This window comes from Populus euphratica, unplaced genomic scaffold (genome assembly GCF_000495115.2).
Source record: "Populus euphratica unplaced genomic scaffold, PopEup_1.0 scaffold3.1, whole genome shotgun sequence".
NCBI classification, from domain to species: Eukaryota; Viridiplantae; Streptophyta; class Magnoliopsida; order Malpighiales; family Salicaceae; genus Populus; species Populus euphratica.
Window position 1 is genome coordinate 2,114,911 of NW_011499847.1, and position 10,305 is coordinate 2,125,215.

At 36.4% G+C, this 10,305-nt stretch overlaps 3 protein-coding genes across 3 annotated transcripts; all 3 read left to right on the forward strand.

Moving 5' to 3' along the window:
* The first annotated feature begins 1,434 nt into the window (after nucleotides 1-1,434).
* LOC105141401 (aquaporin AQPAn.G-like) lies at nucleotides 1,435-3,007 on the forward strand. The gene is made up of 3 exons (XM_011048608.1): nucleotides 1,435-1,554; nucleotides 1,669-1,750; nucleotides 2,097-3,007. The coding sequence occupies exons 1-3, from the start codon at nucleotides 1,472-1,474 to the stop codon at nucleotides 2,850-2,852; spliced, it is 921 nt and encodes a 306-aa protein (XP_011046910.1). The 5' UTR covers nucleotides 1,435-1,471; the 3' UTR covers nucleotides 2,853-3,007.
* A 1,234-nt stretch (nucleotides 3,008-4,241) lies between these two features.
* On the forward strand, nucleotides 4,242-5,134 carry LOC105141410 (aquaporin TIP3-1-like). Its single transcript, XM_011048619.1, has one exon. It carries the CDS (start codon nucleotides 4,317-4,319, stop codon nucleotides 5,034-5,036), a length of 720 nt encoding a protein of 239 aa, XP_011046921.1. The 5' UTR covers nucleotides 4,242-4,316; the 3' UTR covers nucleotides 5,037-5,134.
* A 2,553-nt stretch (nucleotides 5,135-7,687) lies between these two features.
* LOC105141427 (aquaporin AQPAn.G-like) lies at nucleotides 7,688-9,090 on the forward strand. The gene is made up of 3 exons (XM_011048642.1): nucleotides 7,688-7,776; nucleotides 7,902-7,989; nucleotides 8,191-9,090. The coding sequence occupies exons 1-3, from the start codon at nucleotides 7,694-7,696 to the stop codon at nucleotides 8,938-8,940; spliced, it is 921 nt and encodes a 306-aa protein (XP_011046944.1). The 5' UTR covers nucleotides 7,688-7,693; the 3' UTR covers nucleotides 8,941-9,090.
* Nucleotides 9,091-10,305: the final 1,215 nt, after the last annotated feature.

Genomic DNA, 10,305 nt, shown 5'->3' on the forward strand with positions numbered 1-10,305 from the left:
TATCTTAATCTCCTCTTTTAGGTCGACATTTATTCTGCACTTGATGACCCATATATGAGGACATAACCTAAAAGAACGATGTGTGGACAACCTGAAATTAACAGCAGTTCATTGTTCCATGATTCTGTAACTTCAAATGGTTCCTTAGATCATATTCTTCAGGATTATCTATAAGCACTGATGGAAGCAATATTAGTGAAACATAAAAAGGTATCTTGCAAATATTATGAATTGCTCAGTATTTGGCACTCTTACTCTATCTGAAAAACATGACTACTGTACAATGAGAATTTCTCAAACCAGAAACATAGTTTATGACTAAAATGAATTCGTAGAGCCAGCCAGCCAGTAATTGTTTCGAGAATTTAAAAATTCAAAACTATCTTGCCAGGCATTAATGCTGATTTAAGAGAAAAATGAGCAAACACTATGACGTAGTGATTCAAGATATTCTGGAGGAGCTGAATTGTCAGATACAGAGTTGCTCGCGCTGGACTTTTATGCTAGGACATACCAACGTAAGGATGACAGAACAGGGTCTGGTTTGAGGTTTTTTTCTGCGCACCCTTCTCACCGTTAGAAAGATACAAATTACCCCAATTCAGAATGGCGCACGTCGCAGGAAACGGTGCATGGACACTTACTTATCTACTTATATATTCATTCACTTCCACCGCTTCCCTATTCTGTTTACTTACTAGCTACTACAGTCCTAGAACTTCAACTCTTATATATGTAACCAATATTTTCGCTTGAAGAATTAATAACTTGATTAGTTGTTAGATACTGATTGACTTTCACAAAAAACAAGATTACTTGACTTTGAGGGTTAGGCGAGGGACTGCCACTTAATTAATTTCGCTTTCCAAACTTATCAGGCAATTGAATCGGGAGCAACTACTTAGTTTATGTACATACGTATCAAGACTACAAATACCAGTACCATCATATAACAGTCATGACCAGGGAATTTTCACAGTGCCAAAGGCAGAAAAGGTTGGTTTCTGGTCTATGAATATGATTTATCCTGTTTTCTTCTTTCGAACAAGAGGACATATTCTCTGACTTTTCTAGACCTGCTCATTCACATTCTCTACAATAACATTAAAGCCAACGGCATAGCTTTAATGTGCTCAGCGTAACAGTGCAAGGATTATCCCTACATGTTGTTGACCTCTGGTACCACAGTTACTCCAATTTGCAACTTGATTTGTATTTTTGGTTCATGGATTATTGGAAAGGCATGTGATAAGGGCCATAAGGCTATCCAGAGATATCTATGTGTAATAAATGTGAAGTTTCATTGTAGCCGATAATGCTGTTGAAGGGGGGAAAAGGAGTAGTTGAGAGAAAAAGTGATAGACATATACAGATATTATTATCCAACCACCATTTCGTACAGTTTAATCTTGGTTATATATTTTGTGTATGTGTTGTTACAAAGATATGATGCGAGAAAGTTAGTAAAAATATGGCAGGAAACGCAGGAGCTGTTCAGGATGAAGAAATTGGTTATGGAGGGAACAAGGTCCAACCTTTTGCCTCTACGCCAAGGTAAGAGTCAGAATGTCTTAAATTTCTGGTTTGCTTCTTAATCTTAACCTTAACTATTAGTTTTTTGAGGGTTGGGTTTCTTGTTAACTAGAAGATAAATCATTTCACTTTCAGGCCGTCAAAAACTGAGAGAGGGAAGCGAGATTCCTCTGCATTGAGCAGGATTCTGGGCTTGGATGAACTTGTTTCTTTGAATGTTAGTACCTTCAAGCTTGTGCAGTTTACCTTTGCATCTGAATAATTTCCCTGGTCAAGCTTCACAAAGCTTTTTAGGTTACATAACCCGATAGAATAATCTAATTTCCAATGCCTCAATTCAGCCTTCGGCCCTGAGCGAACTACTCCAGTAAACATGGTGGGTTAGCTGGGGTTCACGGTAGTAAGATGGCTAGCCCAAGATTATCTGGGTTTGCTTGAAATTCTTCCAGTGTTATGTTAGCTTAGCTGCTGCTTCTTATATCTTTAAATTAAATTATCTGGGTCCTCGGAACCTTACCATTTAATCAGAGGCAGCAACTAACATACAAAATTGGTGTTATCAGGTGTGGAGAGCATCCTTGGCGGAGGTTTTTGGCACAGCAGTCCTGGTCTTTGCAATGGACACTATCGTAATTTCCTCCTACGAGACCCAAACCAAAACACCAAACCTTATAATGGCAACCTTAATAGCCATAACAATTGCAATTCTCCTCCTAGCCACGTTTCCCATTTCCGGCGGCCACATGAACCCAGCCATCACTTTATCGGCTATGTTTACAGGCCTTATTACTGCTTCACGCGCCGCCATATACATCTTGGCTCAATGCATTGGAGCCATACTAGGTGCACTAGCTCTAAAAGCTGTGGTTAAAAGCACCATAGAGCAAACATTTTCACTTGGAGGCTGCACTCTAAAAATTATCGCACCAGGACCAAGTGGGCCTGTTGCTATAGGGCTCGAGACGGGCCAGGCCCTTTGGCTGGAGATAATTTGTACATTTGTCTTTCTATTTTCTTCGATATGGATCGCATTTGACAGGCGGCAAGCCATAGCCCTGGGCCGAGTTGTTTTTTGCTCAATAATTGGGCTGGTAGTGGGCCTCCTCGTGTTCATCTCGACAACGGTGACCGCAACCAAAGGCTATGCCGGAGTTGGGATGAACCCAGCTAGATGTTTAGGTCCAGCACTCGTTAGAGGCGGTCATCTGTGGAAGGGGCATTGGGTATTTTGGGTTGGGCCTGTAGTTGCCAGCGTGGCGTTTTCACTCTACACCAAGATTATTCCACGGGAACACCTCCTTGGAGCAGAATCAAAATAGAGAGGCTTTTATACGGTGCATCATGTTGTCGTTTCTTTCAATGTAATAATACGTCCCTTGCCGTTTCATGGGCACAATGTTCTGTAGTTAGGGGGGTTAGGGTGTGTGAACGATGTTTTTATTACTAACTCTTATATGAAAATAATTTGTTTTAATTTTTTTTAATATAATCACATTAAAATTATTGTAAATAAAAAAATAAAATTAATTTAATATTTTTCAAGTTAAAAATATAAATACCTAAAAGTATAAATAAAAACACTCTCAAACACACTTTAAAAGTATGAACATGTTTGATCTTAAGATTAGATCATGCCACTATATCTACATATTAGTTGTTCTTAATGAATGTATTGATATTAATTTAGTATTTTAATTTCAGAGATGTTAAGATCATAACCGCATGTTTAATTTTAAGAACGGTCATGCAACTATATTTATATATTAATTATTCTTAATGAATGTAATAATATTTAGTATTTTCAGAGTATATTCCCTCTATAGTAGTATTCATTCCAAAAAAACCTATCCTATAATATCAATCTTTTCACATTGATGTATGTAGTTACTAAGGACAACGAGTTTCAATTTGAACTGAAAAAACTGTTAATTGGCTAAACCTAGCAAGAAATTAATATATAGTTCAAACGAAATCAAAGAGGATGCAGATTTTTGCACACTATTGAAAGGACCAGCTGATCCTGAATTTTATATCCTGTGATGAAACTATATTTCAGCAATGGCAACAGGTAGTAAAGGCATCAGAGCAACCTTGCCTCTCATTAGAGATCTGGCTGTATGCAAGACATATCTAATCATTATCCAAAAGAATCCTTAGTTTTTCATAATGGATATCCTATCACCTTAGCTCATAATTTAACCACAACATTTTTTGTTTGTATCAAAGCCTGAGGATTTTAATGTAGAAGAGGATTTTTAATGAAACTATAATGAATTTTGTTTGTATCAAGAGGATTTTTTGTCCTCGGACTTTTCACTCTGGACATGGCCGGCCGATAGATCAAGTCACTTAACCCACCACCGATGGCAAAGACAATAGCCCTCCTCCTCTTGATTTTGTCCATTTTATCCTATTTTTTAACGAATTATTCTGCATATATTCCTGGCAACCTAGTTCTTTATATATACACGTAGGGAGCTTTTATACTTTCCCCTGGATTTGAAGTCCAAATGGACGTGGTCATCCACCACCACCACCAAGATGATGGTAATCAAGAATTATCAAAATCGCTCGAGGGTTGCGAAGCAACAGACTTCAAAGAAAAAAAATCCATAATGATAAAAGTACTGAATTCCATTGGTGCCCACGAAATCTTTTCATCGGAGGTCAGCTTGATTTATCAGTGTAGTGTTATATCAGTGACTACTAGTATTCTTTATAATTTTCTAGCACAAATAGGATTATTGATTTGCAACTGTTATCGTGTGCCTTCATTTTTCCAGATGTGGAGGGCAACCCTAACTGAGCTAGTAGCAACAGCTTGCCTGTTATTCACATTAACCACTTCCATAATCTCATGCTTGGAATCAACCACTGCCGAGCCCAAGTTTCTAATCCCATTTGCAATCTTCGTTATTGCCTTCTTCTTCCTGTTGACCACGGTCCCTTTATCAGGGGGTTACATGAGCCCTGTGTTCACATTTATCGCTGCCCTTGAAGGTGTTATAACTCCTGTCCGTGCCTTGTTTTATGTGTCAGCACAATGTGTAGGCTCAATCGTGGCTTATCTTGTAATCAAGAGTGTAATCGACAAAAATGCAGAAGAAAAATATTCCCTGGGCGGGTGCATGATCGATGGAAATGGGGAAGGGATAAGCCCTACAAATGCATTTATACTAGAATTCTCATGCACATTTATTGTGCTATTTGTTGGTGTAACCGTGGCATTTGACAAGAGAAGATGCCAGGAGATAGGCTTACAAATGGTATGTGGTATACTGGCAGGGGCAATGGCACTTGCATTTTTTGTGTCCATTTCTGTAACGGGAAGAGCTGGATATGCTGGTGTGGGCTTGAACCCTGCAAGGTGCTTAGGGCCATTATTACTGAAAGGAGGCCGATTATGGTATGGCCATTGGGTATTCTGGGTGGGACCTTTTGTTGCTTGTATTGTTTATTATGGATTCACTCTGACCTTGCCTACAGGGACGTCGACGTCATGATGAGGGGAGATGACGAACTTGATGTTTTACAGATAGGGTTCTTGTTGGAATATTGGTTTTCTTAATAAAAACATTAGAAGAAAGCGTCGAGGCTGACGTCCTGGTCCTGAAAACCATGGCGACCAGCTACAAGGAAAAGAAGAAATGTTTGTCATCCTTTACCTTAGTACTTTTCTTTCTACTAGATAATATTCAATCTTGATCCATGCGATTATATATCAAGTTCAGGCTCTTCCATCTTTCTCTCTCTTTTTTTTTTTTTCCTTTTTACAGCTTGTTGATATTTACGGACTCACTTTTACCCACGTTAATCTAAAAAAAAAAAATATTTGTCATCCTTTACAAAACCATGGCGACCAGCTACAAGGAAAAAAAGAAATGTTTGTCAAAACCATGGCGACCAGCTACAAGGAAAAGAAGAAATGTTTGTCATCCTTTACCTTAGTACTTTTCTTTCTACTAGATAATATTCAATCTTGATCCATGCGATTATATATCAAGTTCAGGCTCTTCCATCTTTCTCTCTCTTTTTTTTTTTTTCCTTTTTACTCAGGCTCTTCCATCTTTCTCTCTCTTTTTCTTTTTTTTTTTTCTTTTTATAGCTTGTTGATATTTACGGACTCACTTTTATATATCAAAACTTAATTTTTCTATTTAGTTGATTTTTTTTATCAAAAACATAAAATTCATGATGAAAATTTCACTTTCACCTTATATCTAAAATGTGAATCATAATTATACGCAAGGAGAAGGATAGGAAACACACACATCTCAATAAACATCAAGTGCATTGTTTCAAATCGGATTCTTGAGACATTGAGCTTCAAGGAATGATCGCTTGTGCTGGAATTACAAAGGGCATCTCAATCTCAACTCCCCACAACAAGACCTCCCAAAACGTATGAAGGTTAAAATAATAAAAATGAAGAATCATGCACGAAAAGTGTAGCACTGGCATAGGAGTAGAATTATATTAAACACGATTATGATCCCAGGACTCAAGGGATAGGATCAAGCTGTGATTCTTATTGATAACATGCATGTGCGTTTAATGCAAGCATGGGCTTATAGCTGTTTCTTCTTGCCTTTTGAATTATTCGGTGGATAAGCAACCTTGCAATTTTTCCTGCCCAGATATATTAAATAATTATAAAAATATTTTTTAAGATTAATTATTAATTTTTAAATATAAATTTTTAAAGTTAATAGTAAAGTTTTAATTCAAATACACTACCTAAAATATTAAAAAATAAATTTTAAAATAAAAATAAAAATAAACTCACTATTGAAATCATATCCTCTGATATTTTATGAAATATAATTCATCAATAATTGAATCTAAATTGATATTATAATAACCCCTTAACCGGATAAAATAACAATCTTATGTATAACCCCTCAACCGGATAAAATAACAATCTTATATTAACTAGAAAACAAGATAATTAATTGTTTTCTTTCTCAGTTCCTCATTCCTTCATTTGATTCTTCTTTAGATTAATATTTTATAAGTTAGATTTTATATGTTTACAAGGTTATTTTTTTACTTTTTTTTTCTTTGGATTTTTTTAGATTTTTTCTTAGATTAATATTTTATAAGTTAGATTTTGTATGTTTACAAGGTTATTTTTTTACTTTTATTTTCTTTGGATTTTTTTAGATTTTTCCTATAATTTTTTCTCTTTTTTTCTTGCTTTTTTTTTTCTTTTCCTACTTTTTTTCTCTTTTTTTCTTGCTTTTTTTTCTTTTTTTTTCTTTTCCTATTCTGCTTCTGCCTAGTCAGCAACATATAAAAGAAAATAAGAGTTGATTTGTTTTATTTTTTAATAGAAAATAATTATTTTATCCTTAATGAGTAGTTTTGCTTTTATTTGATGTTTTTTTTTTTGTTAGCACTACCAAGCTTAATTCATCATAAAATTTTAACCAGGTTTTATTCAATATATTTTAAGATGCCTCGTAAAATTTCAACTCAATCTAATAGTTGAATTGAAAATTACGCTAGATAACATAAAACTAGTTAAATTGTGATTTTTTTATCAAATTTCTGAATTTCTTCAAAAACTCTAAAATTTTAATCCAAGCTAAAGCATTATATTGGAAGGCTCCATGTAAATTTTCAGATATTTTTAATAATTCAATCAAGAATTACAAACTTGTTTTTGCATGAATCTAGTAAAAAAATATTAATAAAATTTTAACCTATACTATAACCCTCCAAGCTTTTAACATCCCTTGTGGAAAAGCCAATGCCTCATTTATTTGGCAAACCAGCTTGTAATATGAACACCTTCACTCTATTTTGTTTTATAATTGGTGTATTGCATCATCTGTTGGACTAATGTGATAAAGCAAAGTCAAAAAAAGGGTATGCTATTGAGTTGCCTATGGCTCAAGGAAAATTATTTTTATTTCGTTTTATCTGGAAGCCTGATTAATTAATGGATCTTAGATGTGAAAATACTGGGAGCATTTTTCTTTATTTTTTAATATCAATCATGTTTCAAACGTAAGATATTTTCCCATTAAAACAATATCCCAAGTGATGGAAAAATTATTTATTAATTCTGCCAGCTTGCAACACTTGATTAGTATCTGGTTTCTGGCTATATATATTTATAGAGTTCAAAGACGAGACATGCAAACAGAAGAGAACGATGGCTGGATATGCAGGGGCTACTCCGGACGAAGAAAGCCTCTACAGTGGAAATAGAATCCAACCTTTTGCCACCACGCCAATGCAAGTGCCTATCTTCATATTTGTTTCTCTTTTCTCTTTTTACTCTCACTTCCAGTTTGTAATGTCCTGAGATTTTGCTAGTCACTGGAGCTAATAAGCCTTTTGTTTTTCATATAATTCTGCAGGGCAGAGGCACTTAAGAACGAGGAAGGGAAGACTAAGCAAATTACATTGAGAGAAATATTGGGCTTAGAAGACCTTCTCTCCTTGACGGTAACTATATAGCATACTGCTTAACAAAATATATCTTGCAAGTGATAAATTATTACATGGATTTATGGGCTCAGGCGGATTGAAATTGTATTATAAGTTGGTGCAGCAGATCTAAATATTATTATTGTTATCAGAAATACAGAAGTAGCATGTCGAATTTTTAGGGCAACGCCTTACCATGCAAATCTTTTGTTTACTCAGGTATGGAGAGCATCAGTAGCAGAGCTATTGGGAACAGCTGTTCTTGTTTTTGCTTTGGACACCATAGTGATTTCCACTATTCAGACAGGGACAAACATGCCCAACCTTATACTGTCAACCCTTGTTGCCATCATTATCACAATTCTCCTACTAGCTACCTTTCCCATTTCTGGTGGCCACATCAATCCTATCATCACCTTCGCTGCATTCTTGACTGGCCTTATTTCCCTCTCAAAAACTTTTATCTACACATTGGCCCAGTGCGTTGGTGCCATTTTTGGTGCCCTAGCACTGAAAGCTGTGGTAAACAGCGAAATTGAAAAAACCTTTTCACTCGGAGGCTGTACCCTCACAATTGTTGCACCAGGGCCACATGGGCCGACTGTGATAGGCTTGGAGACAAGCCAGGCCCTTTGGCTGGAGATAATTTGTGGGTTTGTGTTTCTTTTTGCCTCAGTGTGGATGGCCTTCGATCATCGCCAAGCCGAGGGCATAGGCCGAGTTAGTGTTTTCATCATCGTGGGAATAGTCTTAGGCCTTCTCGTGTTTGTTTCCACCACAGTCACTGCTACGAAAGGTTATGCAGGGGCAGGGCTGAACCCAGCTAGGTGTTTGGGTCCGGCGATTGTAAGAGGAGGTCATCTTTGGAATGGGCATTGGGTGTTTTGGGTTGGACCAGCTATTGCATGCGTGGCCTTCGCCGTGTACACGAAGATCATTCCTCGCCAACTTGCCCACACCATAGAATAAAAGCATTAAGCAGAAATCTTTGTTTCATGTTATTTTTCAGATGTTAAATTTGATTGTGAATATCTTCTGTAATGATTGATGTAATAAGATCACCATGTCCGACCTATTAAGTCTATTTATTATTATGCTTGATTCAAGAATGATCTCTCATTTCAATCGTAGAATAAAGAATTATAGTTTTTTTTTTCCAATATTGTTAAAGATGATTACGAGGATAATACCTTCTGAGGATAATACCTTCTTGTTTTTTTCCAATATTGTTAAAGATGATTATGAGGATAATACCTTCTCGTTCGAGAATAGTATTTTTATGGTTAATAAAGGGGCTAAATTTTAAAAACTACAAAATTATATTGTGCACACGAGTAAGATTTTTATTAAACATAATTTTAGATATAAGGTTAGTTATTTTATAGGATGTTCCATTGTATAAAGCTCATTAGGTTAGGCAAGATAGTTGTTTTTATATCTATATAACCCCCTCCCATCAAGTTTGCATACAGCACCCAAGTAATTAGTTCCTCGGGAACAGTATGTAGCCGATGACGACACAACAAAAAATCATGGCCAAAATTAGCAAAGCCAACCAGCACAACGATTTCCCTCACGAAGAATACACGGACCAGCCAAGGACGAAGCAGCAGCTGCTGAATAATTCCTTAAAAACAGGGTCGTTTATCAAGCTGTCACTTTTCCCCAACATAGCAGCAGCCAAGATCGTTGAATTCACTTCAATCTCCACTTTCGGCATCCGAAATTCAATGCGAGCTGCAGCATGATAGGCTGCCCATACATTAGCAGTAAGAGAAGATCAAATCCCCAGGCTGGCAGCAAAACCATGTAAGAAATTAACGACCACTTCTATCCCGTAACAAACCTCCAGCAGCAGCTTTCCCAGGTGAGCCACGACTTGAACCATCAGAATCCAGTCTGGTCCACCTTCACCAGGCCTCTCCCAGCTAATTAATTAAATGTCCCGCTTCGATATTCCTGCATAGAAGGCTAGCCAAGGTCGTATCAGATTGTTCAATATCAGTAACCTAAATCAGAAGAGAGTAACCTCGATATTTCATTTAAACGTAAACTGCTCTCTTCAACAGAAAGCCAAAATACTACTTTTAAGATTCATTTCGGATTTTCCTCATCATCTTGAACGTTGTGGAAATATACCTCCATCTTGCATATTTTTTTCTGATTAAATAATGAGAGCGTTCTTCCCTTTCCATGATGTAGAGCTGAGGCGTGGGATTTGGTTCATTTCCGTGGAGCTCAAGATTTCAGCTGGAAAATCCCAGTGTGTAATTGAAAAATTGCTGATGGCCTAAAGGATTTTGATCATGGGCACTAGTGTTGAAGTAAACCCAA

Excerpts from the sequence above, each read along its gene's own strand:
- LOC105141401 (XM_011048608.1), top strand. The coding sequence starts at position 1,472 with ATGGCAGGAAACGCAGGAGCTGTTCAGGATGAAGAAATTGGTTATGGA. Across the intron at positions 1,555-1,668 it reads CCTTTTGCCTCTACGCCAAG|GCCGTCAAAAACTGAGAGAG; the intron begins GTAAGAGTCAGA and ends TTTCACTTTCAG. Across the intron at positions 1,751-2,096 it reads ATGAACTTGTTTCTTTGAAT|GTGTGGAGAGCATCCTTGGC; the intron begins GTTAGTACCTTC and ends TGGTGTTATCAG.
- LOC105141410 (XM_011048619.1), top strand. The coding sequence starts at position 4,317 with ATGTGGAGGGCAACCCTAACTGAGCTAGTAGCAACAGCTTGCCTGTTA.
- LOC105141427 (XM_011048642.1), top strand. The coding sequence starts at position 7,694 with ATGGCTGGATATGCAGGGGCTACTCCGGACGAAGAAAGCCTCTACAGT. Across the intron at positions 7,777-7,901 it reads CCTTTTGCCACCACGCCAAT|GGCAGAGGCACTTAAGAACG; the intron begins GCAAGTGCCTAT and ends ATAATTCTGCAG. Across the intron at positions 7,990-8,190 it reads AAGACCTTCTCTCCTTGACG|GTATGGAGAGCATCAGTAGC; the intron begins GTAACTATATAG and ends TTGTTTACTCAG.